The 17,846-nt window shown below is 49.7% G+C and overlaps 1 protein-coding gene across 1 annotated transcript in view; it reads right to left on the bottom strand.

Annotated features, from left to right (window-relative positions):
• Positions 1 to 17,846, bottom strand: part of LOC147663356 (uncharacterized) — a 108,206-nt gene that overhangs the window by 54,219 nt on the left and 36,141 nt on the right. The window contains 1 exon segment of the mRNA XM_086950502.1: positions 4,499 to 6,260. Coding sequence (XP_086806628.1) covers positions 4,499 to 6,230 — 1,732 coding nt within the window. The 5' untranslated portion in view covers positions 6,231 to 6,260.

The raw sequence follows: 17,846 nt of genomic DNA, 5'->3' as shown, positions 1-17,846 counted from the left end.
GTTCATTATTTGTCGAAAAGCCAGGTTTTAAGTTCTTTTCTGAAGGAGAAGTGGTTCTGAGTGAGGCGGAGGTGGGTGGGGAGTGAGTTCCAGGTCTTGGCAGCCAGGAAGGAGAAGGATCTGCCACCCATGGTGGATTTCCGGATGTGCGGGACTGCGGCGAGGGCAAGATTGGATGATCTTAGTTGGCGGGTGGGTTTGTAGAAGGACAGTCGAGTGTTGAGGTATTCGGGTCCTAGATTGTAGAGGGCTTTGTGTGCGTGGGTGAGAAGGCGGAAAGTAATTCTTTTGTTGACGGGAAGCCAGTGGAGATCTTTTAGATGTCCGGTGATGTGATCTTGTCGCGGGATGTCTAAAATGAGTCTCGCTGACACGTTTTGGATGCGCTGGAGTTTTTTCTGTCATTTTGCTGTGATTCCGGCGTAAAGTGTGTTACCATAATCCAGTCGACTCGTGACCAGTGCGTGGGTGACAGTCTTTCTAGTCTCGAGGGGGATCCAGCGGAAGATCTTTTTGAGAATGCGAAGTACGTTGAAGCAGGAGGACGAGACAGCGTTGACTTGTCTGGACATCGAGAGAGAGGAGTCTAGGATGAAGCCCAGGTTACGTGCATGGTCTGTGGGTGTGGGTGCTGCGCCCAATGCGGAAGGCCACCAGGAGTCGTCCCAAGCTGAGAGGGAAGATCCTAGGATGAGTACTTCCGTTTTGTCTGAGTTGAGTTTTAGGCGGCTATGTTTCATCCATTCAGCTACTTCTTTCATGCCTTCGTGAAGATTGGTTTTGGCGGTGTTGGGGTCTTTGGTGAGGGAGAGGATTAACTGGGTGTCGTCGGCGTAAGAGATGATGTTGAGGTTGTGTTGACGCGCGATGGAGGCGAGAGGACTCGTGTAGACGTTGAAGAGGGTGGGACTGAGTGAGGATCCTTGAGGAACGCCGCAGATGACTTCGGTGGCATCTGAGTAGAATGGGGGAAGTCGGACTCTTTGAGTTCTCCCGGCGAGGAATGAGATGATCCAGTCCAAGGCTTTTCCTTGTATGCCGATGTTGCTGAGGCAATGAATGAGGGTGCTGTGGCAGACTGTGTCGAAAGCGGCGGATAGGTCGAGTAGGATGAGGGCCACTGTTTCTCCGTTGTCCAGTAGTGTTCGGATGTCGTCGGTCGCTGCAATGAGGGCGGTTTCACTGCTGTGTTTGGCTCGAAATCCAGATTGAGATGGGTCAAGGGAGTTGTTGGATTCAAGCAAGGCGGCGAGCTGGCTGTTGACGGCTTTCTCGATGACTTTGGCCGGGAAAGGGAGGAGGGATATGGGTCGGTAGTTTTTAAGTTCAGAAGGGTCTGCTGTGGGTTTCTTCAGTAGGGCGCTGAGTTCTGCGTGTTTCCAGCTTTCTGGAAAGGTGGCAGAGTTGAACGAGCAGTTGATGACATCACGGAGATGGGGTGCGATGATGGAGTCAGCTTTGTTGAAGATGTGGTGGGGGCAGGGGTCAGTGGGCGAGCCAGAGTGGATTGAGTTCATGAGGTGAATGGTGTCTACAGTGGTAATTGGATTCCAGGCGCTGAGGAAGTTAGTTGGCGGAGAAGGATCTGAGGGGGGTGTGGAGGGGTGAACGCTGGAAGAGTTCTCGAAGCTGTTGTGGATGTCGGCAATTTCTTTGTAGAAGAAGGAGGATAACGCGTCGCAAAGGTCTTGGGAGGGAGTGATGTCGTTAGATGCTGCGGTGGGGTTGGTGAATACTTTGACGATGTTGAAGAGTTCCTTGCTGTTATGAGTGTTGTTGTCGAGACGATCCTTGAATGCTGATTTCTTAGCGGATCGAATCAGTTGGTGGTGTTTGCGGGTGGCTGTCTTGAGGGAGGCCATGTTGTCTGAGGTTGAGTTTTTTCTCCATATCTTCTCCAGGGTGCGGCATAGCTTCTTAGATTTTTTAAGGTCATCGTTGAACCAGGGAGCCTTTTTGCTGTGTGACTTGAACTGGTGCTTTTTCAGGGGTGCTAATTCGTCAGCACTGTGGGTGATCCATTGCTTGAGTTTAGTGGCCGCTTGGTTTGGGTCCATTGAGAAGGTGGGGGGGTTTTGGTTGAGTGATGTGAGGAGTTGGTCGGAGGTGATTTTGTTCCAGTTTCTCTGAGGAATAGGTTGAGGGCGATTGTGGGTTAGGGAGGTTTTGTAGCTGAAGTGAACACAGCTGTGGTCCGTCCAGTGGAGAGTTGTGGTGCGATCGAAGGAGATGTGCTTGCTGGAGGTGAAGATAGGGTCGAGCGTGTGTCCGGCTACATGGGTGGGGGTGTCTACAAGTTGTTTGAGTCCGAGATTAGCCAGGTTGTCCAGAAGGGTGTTGGTGTTGCTGTCGTGTTTGTTTTCAAGGTGGAAGTTGAGGTCTCCTAGAAGAATGTAGTTCTCGGAGGCTAGGGCGTGTAGGCTGACGAAGTCCGTGATGTCATCGCTGAATTGGGTGCGGGTACCTGGAGGCCTGTAGATGAGGGTGCCTCTCAGTGTGGTCCTGGGGTCGGTGTGGATCTGAAAGTAGAGATGTTCGGCGGTTGCAAGATTGTCGTCAAACTGGTTGTGATTTTGATGGTGTTCCTATGGACGATGGCAATGCCTCCTCCTGTTTGATTGGTGCGGTCTTTGCAGATAATCTTGTAAGTATCCTGTATGGCTATGGCGATGTCGGGAGCTGATGATGTGTTCATCCATGTTTCGGTGAGGAAGGCGATGTCAGGTGACGCAGTGTCGATTAGGTCCCAGAGTTCTGTTGCGTGTCTGTGGACCGAGCGGGTGTTGAGCAGGATGCACTTTAGGCAGTTTGAGTCGGAGATGTGTTTGGAGGACGTGGAATTGGTGAAGGTCCTAAAGCCGTTAAACTTGCAGGAAAGGCAGGCGAAAGGGCCGTGAGTACGTCCAGGAGTAGCTTCGCAGCAAAATGGTGTACGTCCAGGATTGAAGACAAGGAGAGTAGCGGCGTCATATGTGATTTTAGTGGGTTGGGAGCGGGGGGGACCAGGGGGTCTGGAGCTGGGCGCGGTCCAGGCGGGACGGGCATAGACGGGCTTACTTTTGGCGCACCTTCGGTGCGCATGGGGCGCGCTCGCTGCACGCGAACTCTGCTCGCAGATACATCTGTCATATGTGGATGGTGGGAGGGGGGAGGGGCGAGGGAGGGACAGCTGTGAGGCCGAGGGCGGAGTGTAGGTCCGGGCAGTGAGGCACAACAACACACGTGAAGATGGCTGCTGGCAATAAACCAAAGTAAACCAAACTGGATTGGGGCAATACTCCGCTATGCGATCAAACATTCAACGGAAATTAAATAAATTAAGGCACAATGCAGCGGTAAGCACACACAAATCAGCGTGTTCGGGTCAATTAATTAGATAGTTCGATTTGGCAGCGCGGGTAAATAGGAGCGTCAAAGTTCTATATTGCGAGCAATGCGAGGAGGCTGCAATCACATCAAAATACAAGCGCAACGATGAAAAGTATCAAAGTAAAAAATTAGCAGCAATGCGGGGAGGCAGCAATCAGAGTCAATTTCAAGAGCTACGATACCACTGCAGTCGGGGTGAGGAGCTGCGTGGGGGAGCGACCGCCTCTGGAAGGATCAGGACGGTCACAGAGGAAATGGCGGAGGGTCGGGCCAGGAGATTCAGTGGGAGGGAGGGACAGCTGTGAGGCCGAGGGCGGGGTGTAGGTCCGGGCAGGGAGGCACAACAGCACACGTGAAGACGGTGTGCAAACCCTAACTCAGCATGTTACGTGTGATGATGCAATGACATTTTTCATAGTTAAAGAGTTTGCTAAAGGCAGGATGCTGCTGTAGGGAGATCATCGCTACTTTTATCTTCCCTTAAAATCATTCATAGCACACTTGGGGCTGAGCTAGAATTCGGGAGGGTGAACTCACAAGTCAGATACAGCGAATCACGTAGTGTATCTGTCTTTCACAACAAGGCCGTGTGCACTCTTGGAGAACCCTGCAGTGGCAAGAACATCCCTAGTCAGCCCTGCTGTTGAGGCCGAATACAGACTAGGATTTTTATATCAGGAACTGGAGACGACTGCATCTTACCCAATGTAACTGTGCAACCTCTCTAGACTGCGCATGTCTGCTATTCTCAATGAACACCACATCACTTGTATCCGACTATTGTGATTCTGCCCAGTAATTCCTCCCATGAATTGCGCTATTTCCAGTTCCTCAGCCTGGAATAGGGACAGACAAGGAAGGACGAGAGCTACTGGCGTATTTGTCTCATGCAGAGTCCCATTACCAGGCCTGTTTCTGCACAGGAAGGATGCAGTCCTGTGTGGAAACAGAGAAGAATGCAGGGACACATCTGCACCCAGTGTACACTGGGGGTCAGTATCGCTCAGTGGGTTCCACCCAAACCCAAATGATCGCCTCAGAGACTTTCTAAAATCTGCTAATATGCATTCTCAAGAGGTTACATGCGTTAGTATGCCCTCCGCGTGTCCATGTATAGCGAAACACATACCTGGGGTGGCTTTGGACGGAAATAAATGTGACTGTGTTGGTCCTGTCTCCATTGAGTCTGAGGGGGCGTCTTCATCTGCAGTAATTGTGTCCAGTTCTAGGCATGATGGGGGCACAGGCAGACCCCGCTCTTCAGGACAGAGCAGTTCTGCCTTGCAGTTCTGATGTTGATGCTGTGATTCAGGGTGCAGTAGCTTGTTGTTCTGATCTGAACCCCATGCATCAGTACAGGCTGGTTCTAGCTTGTAGTTCTGATTTGAATCCTGCTCCTCTGGGTGTAGTGGTTCCACCGTGTTCTGATCTGTTTTTTGTGCTTCAGGAAGCACTGATTCTCTCTCTCGATCTAGTGCCGCAGAGTGCAGTGGTTCCACTGTGTTGTTCTGATCTGAACCCGGTGCATCTGCCCAGGTCTGTTCTAGCTTGTCGTTCTGATCTGGTTCCTGTGCTTCAGGGCGCATTGATTCTAGCTCGTAGTTCACGTTTGGATCCTGCGCATAAGGAAGTTCCTGCTTCAAGCATAGGTGTTGCTGTAGGCACTGGGTTTGTTGTGACCCCAACTCATGAAAGGACAACAGCCCAGACTCTAAGTGTTCGTCTGATGACATCCCATCAGGTGACACGGGTTGTAGGCTGCGGTTCTCCTGGGGATCTTGGAAATCAAAACACATCAATTCTTCCTTCAAGGGATCATCAGGTCCGTTCCCATCTGGCAGCGCGGGTTGTATACAGTGGTTTTGCTGTGGTTCGTGTCCTTCAGGAAATAGTGGGTGTGGGCAGAGGTTCTGTTGCTGGTCCCAGCTTTTACTAGACAATGAGGATGATTCTTGCTTCAGGGGCTCATCTGGCTCCCTCTCTTCTGCGAACGCTGACTGTACGCTCTGGTCTTCCTCTGGTGCCTGGCCAAGAACAAATTCTGAGTGAAGACACAGGTTCGCCTCCAGTGATCTGCCTGGAGAATCTGTCTGAGGGCATCTGGATAGAGTACAATCCTGCTGAGGTCCATTTCCATCTGGAAACCCAGGTTGCATGCACTTGTCTCGCTGTGACTCGTGTACATTTGGAAATCCAGGCTGCATGCACTCTTCCTGCTGCAACTCGTGTACATCTGGAAACCCAGGCTGCATATGCTGGTGTCGCTTCGACTCGTGTACATCTGGAAACCCAGGTTGCAAGCACTGGTCCTCCTGTGGGTAACGTCGATCTGGAAACATTGGCTTTAGACAAAGGTTTGGCTCCTCTGGACGCCCTTGAACATCGGTCGGAGAAGAGAGCGTACACTCCTGCTTTGGTGCATGCCCATCATAACACACTGTCTGAAGACACAAGCTCGGATCCCCTGGCCTGTCCAGTTGAGGTGTCACAGGAGACCGGCTAACAGTACAATCTCTAATGCTCGCCGGACAGACCATCTCCAAAGACACTGCACCATTATCTAGGTAACCTTGATCCTTTTCTATCCAGATTTTCTTAATCAGCCCAGTGACTTTAGAAGGTATGTCTTCCACAGTATTCAGCAAATTATCCAGTTTGGCTTCCAACTCCTCCAGCATGGATAGAAGGATAATGTGAGGCAGGTTCTCCGAAAGAGGTTCCAGGTCCTGGTCCCTCTGAGCATCATTTCGGGATCTTGAAGCTGAGACGTCATGAAGAGGATAAGATGGGACTGTGGCTCTTACGGATTCACGTGAACACTCCGCTGTCACTTTCTTTCCTGGAGCCCGTCTTCTCCCCATTCCGGTAAATTGATGTTCAAGTCTCAATGTCTGCAGAGGAGAGGAAAAGAGAAAACACAACACGTTATCACAGGACAGTTAGGTCAAAATCCTCCTTCCTGTCTCACCAACCCCAGTGTGATCAGAGAACATCGCTCATTTCTAAAACCAGAAAAAAATGAATCATTAAAATGTCACAATACCCGCAACATAGTTTATATATTATGAAAGGCACGGATTTGAAATGTTTCCAACACTATGTCTGTTCCTTGGTCTGCTCAAATTGTACACTGTGCCACCACAAAAACTGGACACTGTAACAGCCTTACAGCAATCGAAGGTTTATAATATCCTGGCAGACAAGACTGCGCTAACATCCTCACTTGCACTGTACAGCTCTCTTTTGCAATATTCAGGTCAGTGACTGAAGCACGCGCCAACACATCAAACCTCTACAGAATCTACAAAACGTGTGTTATTTCATTACATATTTAGAGAGCATGTTCAACCTGGGGTTTCTTGGAACTGAATCAGAGACACATAAAAGAGGAGACAACTAATCAGACCAGGGAAGAATAGGTTTGTGCGTTGTCAGATTTCTGGGAAAACACTTGAAGTTAGATTCAAATGGATTTAGCTGGGAGAGAGATTCGAATGGAAGGAGCTTGTACCAAAGCTGCGTCCACCTGATCTGATCCTCTGTAATTTTGGAATAGAAAGTAAATTCAAGTGAGGAGATCTCTGGTTTTGTACGGGTGTATGCATTTCCACCTGGTTTGCAATGAAGTGAGGGGCTAGACCTCTCGACCCTTTAGGGCTGAGGCAGAGGGTCTTAGAGTGGATATGCTAGTTCAATATAGGTGTGGCGTGTGCCCACCTCTGAAGATGATGTAGTAAACAAGCTGCTTCGCTGTGAATAACTTGTAGTCTATGAATGGTGATACTGGGCATTCTTACATATACTCGGTTGATATAATGCGATCTAGATAGGACTGCGGCCACCACTATTGCTTTTCTTGCCTTAAGTAGGAGGAGTGGGGTTATTCTCTTAAGTAGTTTCAGTATAAATCTGTATTTAGATCCTACTGCTCCAGCAGCTGGGTCTTGCTAAGATTGCTATTGATTATCACTCAGAGGCTTTTAGCTGTGGGTTTAGGCTCCGGTAACAATCTCATTTTTGTTGGAGAGTAAAGTTGGTTCCAAAGACTGGTCTTATTCTTTTGAATTACAATCTCAGTTTTTTCAATATCCAGTTTTAGCTGATTCAACCTCATGAAGTAATCATCAAATTGCATCATATTTTGAACCTGGAGTTGTGAGGCGGACATTCCATTGATATGAATTATCTGAGAGCCGGTGTAGTTATAAAGCCTGGAACCTCTTGAAGACAGTTTTCTGACCAATAGTTTTTGCAGGTTAAGGGAGCAGAGGTATTGGCCTATAATTCTTGGTTATATCCGGGACTTCTCCCTGGTTTTTCAGTATCGTGAGCTCTACAGCATTTTGAAACAAGCTTGGAGCGACAGCTTGAGCTGCTGAATTGATGAAAACGCTCTGCAGGGGACTGCTCAAGACCTCTCTTTTCGACTAAGACGCAGCACCCTCAGCGCCCAGATACCCTTGGGGTACGCTTTATAAATGCTGATTGATTGTTGAGGTCAGAGATTCTATGACTGCCGGAGGGCAAGGGTCAGTTGGTGACCCGGATTTGACCTTGATCACACATTCATGAAGCCTGTTTATTTCTTCAAACAAGGATAAGGAGAGTAGAGTTCTTATCAGACTCAACTTCAGAATTATTACTGCTGTATTTGTTTATACTATCTATAAAGAATGTTTTTGTCAAGTATTTAGATTGTCACAGAATGCCTCGACAGGGGTCAGGGAAGTTCTCATTTCATCTGGGGGCGACAAATCATTCAGGATATCAAAAAACCATTTTTATTATTTGTCTATTAAGAGGACTTTGCAAGGAATGGGTTTGCCTTTATATTCCTCAAGCTCAATTTAAAATGTGATTTTGCTCTCTTCATCTTCCCTTTCCCGCCAGTGTCGACGCAATGCAGGTTTCGCCTCCTTTAACTCTGGCTTGTACCAGGGCTCTGGTCTGGTGCGGTTTATAACACGCTGTTGAATTTGAGGGGTGTTGGTCACTAGGATGTCCGAACCACAGAGTGGGATATTTTTCTTTGGAGAGAATGTCTTCAATTGATGGGAAGAGGGGGGAGGGGTTTGAAAGTGTTGATAACACTGGCTCTGTATTAATGTATCGCCATGTGTGTATGGTTTCATTTCCTGCTTGTGGATCAAGTTAGAAAGATCTACCGGAATACAAACGCTGATCAAATACTGATTGGACCGTAGGCAAGGAGGGATGATTATATTCAGTCATTTCGAATTATACGCCCAGATAAGATCTAAGGGATTTCATTTTTTGTGATCCGAGCATGTAATGTGTTGGTGTAAATTCAACATCATTAAATCAGCAAATTCATTATCTTTAGGGACCGAGTTGTCGTCATCAACTCGAAACTTGAGAAAGTGAAGCAGATCTACCCCTTCAGTTTGAGTAATTTGTTTCAGGGATGTGTGGATCCACTGGTGAATAATTGCTGCTTTCTCACCTCCTTTCTCTGAGCTTGTTCTCTTTTGGTCATCTTCAGGTATGGCTTCTGGAGATATGGAGTAGATTCCTCTGACAACCAGGTTTCAGTTACGAACAGGATATCCGGCTTAGGAGATTCTAATAATTTGATATTTCCACCTTATCTTTGCCTAGGGAGGGTGGGTTTAGTAAAGCGCTTTTAACGATTTCTCAATCTGAGGATGTTGAAGAGTCTTATTGTTTGTTGGTCCAAACTGAGGTCTGTTGAGTACCAGATTACTCTATATGTGTGGCTAGCATACACGCCATTTGCCTCTAAAAAAGAGGCAAACATGGGGGAGATACTAAAATCTGTGTACCTGAAAGACTTTAGATCTTATGCTAAATATGCGAAATATTGAGTATACTACCTGACTTCTGGTCCCAGCAGTGGCGGCCAGGGGTGCCTGGGAGCAGACAGGCTTGTCTTTGGCAAAATGCTTGCAACACACACGCCAAATGTTTGCAACAAACACGCACACAAATAAATTGCTCTTTAAAAAGTCCATTCAATTGTGTACTCACAGATGTGACACAAACTCCAACTCTCACTCGCACAGCCTCACACGTCATTTATAAATCGAATTCATGTAACAAACCAGATATTTCTTAACCACATCTTCAATGCTGCACAATTACACAGGCATTGTGCTCTCCAGTGCACACACTCACGTGAAACAGCGCCAGAATGCCCTTTGGGTGACAGATCAGCGCTATATAAATATGCCAAATAAATAAATAAATAAACACACACGTGAAACACAATTCATCCCCAGGCACAAAGACCTACACACTGGAAATAAGTCATCAAACGGATCAGTTGCTTACACGCTCATATATAATGTATCCACCCAAGACGACCAATCACAAACCAGCACATACACACAGTCTCGCACACACAAATCACTTCCATACATTTTGTAGTGAAAGGTTAGACTTCGTCCAAGTCATTCACGGGCATCACCTACTCCCAGAGAACTACACACAGGGTGGGCACAGATCTGCACAATCACATGTAACACCTCAAATAATCACGGCTCACTATTCACACAAAGTTCTTGCAGTCTCTTCAACAGAGCTGAGACATCCCAGAGTCTCTGAGACAACACCCAATGTGGAATGCTGCCGGAGGAGTTGGAAGGTGTCAGTGTCTCAGGAGGAAGCAGATCTGTGGGTGGAGTATTCTGTAAGAAATAAACTCCTCCTTTCTATCACCGCCATGGACACGCGATACTTCATATATTAGGGACGCACGGAAATATGGAAAAATGTGCAAGGCTTCACTATCGCATTGTGAGAGTACTGAGGATCTGTGAATTTTATGTAAAAAACCCTTGAATCAGGTGATAATACGGAGAAACGTTGTCACTTCTTCAAACACTCCACACATTGCATGTGCACTGCACTTTACAGCACAAACACAACCTGCCCTGCACTTCACAGCACAAACACAACCTGCCCTGCACTTTACAGCACAAACAATCAATCAATCAATCAATACATTTATAGAGCGCGCTATTCACCCGTGAGGGTCTCAAGGCGCTGAAGGGAGGGAGGGTGTCGCAACTGCTTGAAGAGCCAGGTCTTGAGGTGTTTTCTGAAGGTGAGATGGACCTGGGTCAGTCGTAGGTGCACGGGGAGGGAGTTCCATGTTTTGGCTACCAGGTAGGAGAAGGATCTTCCTCCGGTGGTGGTTCTGCGAATTCGTGGGCCGGTGGCGAGGGCGAGGATGGCGGAGCGGAGCTGGCGGGTGGGGTTGTAGAACGAGAGGCAGTTGTTGAGGTATTCGGGCCCTTGTCATGTAGTGCTTTGTGTGCGTGGGTGAGGAGCCTGAACCTGATCCTCTTGCAGACGGGGAGCCAGTGCATGTCTTTCAGGTGGGCGGATATGTGGCTGTGGCGAGGGATGTCGAGGATGAGTCGTGCGGAGGCATTCTGTATGCGTTGAAGTCGTGTCTGAAGTTTGGCTGTGGTTCCTGCGTATAGGGCGTTTCCGTAGGTGTTGAAGCAAGATGACGAGACGGCGTTGACTTGTTTGGTCATCGTGAGGGAGGAGTCCAGGATGAATCCCAGGTTGCGTGCATGGTTCGTGGGTGTTGGCGCTGAGCCCAGTGCTGTGGGCCACCAGGAGTCATCCCAGGCGGATGTGGATTGTCCGAGGATGAGGACCTCCGTTTTGTCTGAGTTCAGCTTCAGGCGACTGAGCTTCATCCATACTGCGACGTCTTTCATTCCTTCATGGAGGTTGGTTTTGGCGGTGTCTGGGTCTTTGGTGAGGGGAGTATCAGTTGGGTGTCATCGGCGTAGGAGATGATGTTGATGTCGTGTTTGCGTGCTATGGCGGCGAGGGGGCTCATGTAGATATTGAAGAGGGTAGGGCTGAGCGAGGAGCCTTGGGGTACTCCGCAGATGATCTTGGTGGCCGCTGATCGGAAGGGAGGGAGCCGAATTCTCTGGGTTCTGTCGGAGAGGAACGAGGTGATCCAGTCCAGGGCCTTTCCTTGGATCCAAGTGTTGTGGAGGCGGGTTGTTAGGGTGCGGTGGCAGACAGTGTCAAAGGCTGCCGAGAGATCTAGGAGGATGAGGGGGGTTGTTTCTCCATTGTCCATCAGGGTCCTGATGTCGTCCGTGGCTGCGATGAGGGTGGTCTCGGTGCTGTGGTTGGCTCGAAATCCGGACTGGGACGGGTCGACCGAGTTGTTTGCCTCGAGGAAAGCTGTCAGCTGTTTATTGACGGTCTTCTCGAGGACTTTAGCCGGGAAGGGAAGGAGAGAGATGGAGCGGAAGTTCTTGAGGTCTTTGGGGTCCGTTGTGGGTTTCTTCAGAAGGGCGTTGATTTCTGCGTGCTTCCAGCACTCAGGGAAGGTGGCTGACTTGAAGGAGTTGTTTATGATGTACCAGTGGTGGGGTGCGATGATGCTGTCGGCTTTGTTGAAGATATGATGGGGGCAAGGGTCGGAGGGGGAGCCAGAGTGGATGGTGTTCATGACGTGGGTAGTGTCTTCCGTGCTGATGGGGGTCCAGGTGCGGAGGGTGGTGGTGGGGGTCGATGCTTCGGTGGCTGGAGGCAGAGTCTGGGGTCCGAAGCTGTCGTGTATATCTGCGATCCTGCGGTGGAAGAACGTGGCTAGGGAGTTGCAGAGGTATTGCGATGGGGTGATGTCGTTGTTGCAGGCGCTCGGGTTGGAGAGCTCGTTGACGCTGCTGAAGAGTTCTTTGCTGTTGTTGGTGTTGTTGTCTAGCCCCTCTTTGAATGATGCTCTTTTGGTGGTGCGGATCAGATGGTGGTGTTCGCGAGTTGCGTTCTTGAGGGCTGTCAGGTTTTCTGTTGTCCGTTCGTGGCACCAGGTTTTTTCAAGTGTTCGGCAGGATTTCTTTGAGTCTTTGAGGGTGTCTGTGAACCATGAGGTTTTCATGTAGCCGGTCTTGCCTGGGGGGTTCTTCAGTGGAGCGAGGTCGTTGGCGAAGTTGGTGATCCACTGTGCGAGGTTGTGGGCTGCGTCGTTGGTGTCAGCGGTGTCAGCTGGCGGGTTCTGGCATAGTGATGAGAGGAGCTGGTCTGTGGTGATTTTGCTCCAGCATCTACGGGGGATTTGTTGCGTGCGGTGGTGTGAAGTATTCTTTTTGAAGGTGAAGTGGAGGCATCTGTGGTCGGTCCAGTGTAGTCCGGTGGAGCGGCTGAAGGAGACAAGGTTGCTGGGGGAGAAGATGGGGTCGAGCGTGTGGCCAGCGAGGTGGGTGGGGGTGTTCACCAGTTGTTTGAGTCAGAGGGTGGCGAGGTTGTCGAGCAGGGTGGTGGTGTTGTTGTTCTTCAGGTGGAAGTTCAGGTCCCCTAGGAGGATGCATTCAGGTGAGGCCAGGGCGTGTGGGCTGATGAAGTCGGTGATGGTTTCTCTGAATTGTGTGCGCGGGCCCGGGAGTCTGAGTAGGAGAGTAGCGTCTGCAATCCTATGATCACCCCAGATTTTTGCTTTTTGCTTCACTGGTTTACGACTTCCCTGGCTGTGGGCCTGCTAATCAGACCCACAGCCTAGCTGTTCTATCACTAAATTGACATGTGTACCTTAGGTGCATTTACCAATTGGTACTGGGCCACCTTATCAGACCCTGTAACTCAGGGCATAGGTGTACCCAGGGCCTACCAGGGGCTGCAGCATGTATTATGCCACCCCTGGCTGGCCATCTAAATCTGACACAACTGGCTGCACGACAGCTGGGGCAAGGTGGTGTAATCACCCTTTGCTTTAGATATAGTATACCTATATCTAACCCTAAAATGGACACATAGATTCCTATCAGTCACTCCTATGGCAGGCCTTGACAATCCTGAAGGCAGAGTGCTTGGAATCATGTGAGATGGTGCTCTGGCATGAGCTGAGCCCGTTTGCAGCTTGTGGAACCAAGTCCTAATAGCTGTTCCATGATAACGTATACCATATACTCTTAAGTGCATTATAATCCTTGCGGTTATATGCCAACTCTGGTATCGCTTTATCAAAACATGTCGAGTAAGGTGTCATACAAATTGGAATACTAACCCCTCGCCAATTCTGGCGACGGGGTTAGCATTCCACCCTTCTAGAGGGACACGACATGTATGTAACTGTGAACCCCGGTTAAAGTTAACTCAAGCCTCAGCATCACAAAATGGATGCTGCCACCACAGACACAAGTCTGACCTCCTGCTGCTGGGAGTCCTTCCAGCGAGGGAGGCTTGGACAAAGGGTTTCCTGTCAGGGGCGGTGCTAGCACCATCCCAGACAGGGTTTTGTGTATCCTGGGTAGGCAGGGCTTTAGAGGAAGGTGACTGCAAGTGGCACCCCGGTGCTCACTATGCATAGGCCGGCTAGAACCAGTTCCAGGGGCACACCAGCCCCTGACCTGGGGAAAGTCCGGCATGGGAGAGGAGTGTAACCACCCCCCTTCCTGGTCCCACCCATGGGAAGGACCTAGTCGCGTGCCAGCCCCTTTTCCTAGTATAAAGATAGGAGCGGGCCCCCTTCCAAATTAGATCATCTTTGAATCCTGAAACTACTTTCCACGAAAGGAACTCAAGACTTCTTCTCAAGATTTCTCCCTTGTGACTAAGGAGTAGTCACCCTGCACCCGAAGGCACCATCTAAGAACACTGCGGTTTGCTGCACGTCCTTCCTCCGGAATCCGACTGACCAGCACGACGAGACCCGGCTTCCCTGGCACCTCTGACCTCTACCTACATCATCAGCCCAGCTGAGATCCGTGGGTGTGACGAGACCTCGAGGGACCGGCCATCTTCAGAACTGCACAACGCTTATCCAGCATGACCGCCGAGGGATCCTCGAGTGAGTTCTTTGGGGTTCGAGAAGCCCTAACCCTGAGCAGTTCCAGCACCGAAGACCAGCCCCCCAGGATTCACCAGATCTGCGTGGGGCCCCTCTGCTCTTTGCTGCTCACCGCGTTGTCCGGCTACTTGCCTGCTGGCTTGTGGCCCTAGAGAAAAGGACAGGAGTTTAGACACTAGACACCTGAGTAAGATAGTGCCCCCCTTTAAACAAGGGGATGATATCCACAAATAGATACCTGCTTTGGAGAGGGCCTGCACTGTCCAGTGAGTCCCCCAGAGTCAGTGGGCAGCTGTCTTGTGGCTCTCCTTTGAAGGCAAAGGTAGAGATACGCTCCTCACTACTAGAGCTGAGGATGCTAACAATTACCAAGTCCTGAAAAATACACTGATAGATGGGTTTGGCCTAACCACTGAGCAGTACAGGTTGCTGTTCAGAGATACCCAGAAAACTCAGTCTCAGGATTGGTCTGATTTTGTGGATTGTGCCACTAAGGCTTTGGAGGGCTGGTTGCTGGGCAGTAAGGTTACTGATTATACAGGATTGTACAATCTGATCATGAGGGAACAGATTTTAAACAATTGTCAGAACCAGTTGTTGCATCAGCACCTTGTTGACTCAGATCTGACCTCTCCCCAAGAATTGGGAAAGAAGGCAGACAGATGGGTCAGAACAAGGGTTAAGCAGAACCAGGGCCAGAACCAGGGTGGTCAGAAGAAAGCAGACCAGAAGGGTAGTAATACCAAGGGTGAACAAAATGACCAGAAGTCTTCGACAGGCCCCCAACAAACCAAAGAGGGTGGGGGTCAGGCTTCCCGGAAGAAGAAGACTCGAGAAGGCCAGTCTAAAAGGTGGTGCCAGTACTGTAAAGGTAAAACTCACTGGTTTAGTGAGTGCACCAAGAAAGGAGGGCAAACTCCTACCACTACAGCCCCTAAGGCAACTGCACCCCCTATTACAGCCAGTAGTGGTAGTGCACCTCCCAATGGATTAGTTGGGTTAACCTTGGGTTCTGAGGGGTATGACAACTTAGTTGGCACACTCACTCAGGCTGTCCTTGTCTGTACAGGGGATGTGGATATATCCCCTGATGCCAGTCCCAATACTTTGGGCAAATACAGACAGACACCTTTTATCAATGGAAAGATGGCTCAGGCCTACAGGGACACTTGTGCCAGTGTCACAATGGTGACACCTAACTTTGTGGACCCTGGACAGATCATGCTAGGACCAGAGTACCTAGTGACCAATGCCAGCAATGCCACTACCCACCATAGTATGGCAATTGTTGATTTCTCCTGGGGAGGGGTAAGTGGCCAAAAGAAGATTGTTGTTAGTTCAGACCTCCCAGTTGAATGTTTGTTGGGCAATGATTTGGATTCATCCCTATGGTCAGAAGTGGAGCAGACGACTCACATGGAAATGTTAGGCTTACCAGCACATGTGCTTGCTGTGACTAGGTCACAGGCCAGAAGATGCCCCACTGAACAGGTGCTGGATCCTGGAACAATGGACCAGACACCTTCCAAGAAGAAGAGCAGTAGGGTTAAGGCATTGCCTTCCCCCTTGCCCCAGGTTGTGGATCAAGTCTCAGAGGAGGCTGACCTCAAAGAGCTGAGGGAAACTGAGCCTAAAGAACTTGAACCTGATCAGGTTGAGTTTCTGGGTTCAGGGGGACCCTCCAGAGAAGACCTGGGGAAGGCACAGTTAGACTGCCCTTCCCTTGAACCCCTCAGACAGCAGGCTGCTGCTGAGGCTGCAGGGAACGCCACAGGTGCCCACAGGGTATACTGGGAAGATGGACTCCTGTACTCTGAGACAAGAGACCCCAAACCTGGTGCAACCAGGAGGCTGGTCATCCCCTTGTCTCTGAGAGGTTTCCTTCTCACCTTGGCCCATGAGATTCCCCTTGCAGGACACTTAGGCCAGAATAAGACTTGGGACAGAATTGTCTCACACTTTCACTGGCCTCACATGAATGAAGATACCAAGGAGTTTTGTCGCTCCTGTGTCACTTGCCAAGCCAGTGGCAAGTCAGGTGGCACAACAAAGGCCCCCCTTATACCAATGCCAGTGGTGGGGGTACCCTTTGAAAGAGTGGGGATTGACATTGTTGGTCCAATGGAACCCCAGACAGCATCAGGGCACAAGTTTATACTGGTGGTGGTGGACCATGCCACCAGGTATCCTGAAGCTATTCCCCTTAGGACCACTACAGCACCTGTTGTGGCAAGAGCCCTAGTTGGAGTGTTCTCCAGAGTGGGCTTCCCTAAGGAGGTTGTCTCTGACAGAGGTGCAAACTTCATGTCAGGATATTTGACTGCTATGTGGAAGGAATGTGGTGTCAACTACAAGTTCACCACACCCTATCATCCACAATGCAATGGGCTTGTTGAAAGGTTCAACAGGACCCTAAAAGGGATGATTCATGGACTACCTGAAAAGCTCAGGCGTAGATGGGATGTCCTGATACCCTGCCTTTTGTTTGCTTACAGAGAGGTCCCACAGAAGGGGTTTGGCTTCAGCCCTTTTGAACTTCTGTATGGGCATCCTGTAAGAGGACCCCTGTGTTTGGTGAAGGAAGGATGGGAGAGACCTCTCAAAAAGCCTGCAACCAACATAGTGGACTATGTACTTGGTCTCCGCTCCAGGATGGCTGAGTATATGGAAAAGGCTTCTAACCCTTGAGGCAAGCCAAGAACTCCAAAAAGCTTGACATGACCAAAAGGCTGTCCTGACTGTGTACAAGCCTGGACAGAAGGTGTGGGTGTTGGAGCCAGTGGCCCCAGCAGCACTCAAAGACAAATGGTCTGGGCCCCACACAATCCTTGAGCAAAAGGGAGAGGTCACCTACTTGGTGGACCTTGGAACTCCCAGGAGCCCCCACAGGGTGCTCCATGTGAATAGGCTCAAAGCATATGTTGACAGGAAGAACATGAGCTTGCTCATGGCCACAGATGAGGGACAGGAGGAGGAGAGTGACCCTCTCCCAGACCTGCTCACTCAGAATCCTGATGATGGATCAGTAGATGGTGTTGTCTTTTGTGGCAGCCTCTCTGACCATCAACAGAAGGATTGCAAACAAGTTCTTCAATCTTTCAGACATATGTTCTCTCTGACACCCAGTCAAACCAATTGGTGTACCCATGAGGTTGACACTGGTGACATCCTGCCAGTCAAGAGTAAAATCTACAGGCAGCCTGATCATGTTAGAGACTGCATTAAGACAGAAGTGCAGAAAATGTTGGAGCTGGGAGTCATTGAGCCCTCAGATAGCCCTTGGGCTAGTCCAGTAGTTCTAGTGCCAAAGCCTCACACCCAGGGTGGTAAGAAAGAGATGAGGTTTTGCATAGACTACAGAGGCCTCTATGCAGTCACTAAGACTGATGCCCACCCAATACCAAGGGCAGATGAACTTATAGATAGATTGGCTTCTGCCAACTACTTAAGCACATTTGACCTGACAGCTCGGTATTGGCAAATCAGGTTAGCTGAGGATGCCAAGCCCAAGACAGCATTTTCTACCCCTGGTGGGCATTATCAATTTGTGGTAATGCCCTTTGGTTTGAAAAATGCACCTGCCACCTTCCAAAGGCTGTTGAATCAAGTTCTCACTGGGCTGGATGACTTCTGTGCAGCATATCTTGATGATATAGCTGTCTTTAGTTCCACC

Source organism: Lissotriton vulgaris, unplaced genomic scaffold, assembly GCF_964263255.1.
Source record: "Lissotriton vulgaris unplaced genomic scaffold, aLisVul1.2 SCAFFOLD_300, whole genome shotgun sequence".
Classification (NCBI taxonomy): domain Eukaryota; kingdom Metazoa; phylum Chordata; class Amphibia; order Caudata; family Salamandridae; genus Lissotriton; species Lissotriton vulgaris.
The sequence above is the reverse complement of the archived record's forward strand: the minus strand, read 5'-3'. Positions and strand labels throughout refer to the sequence as shown.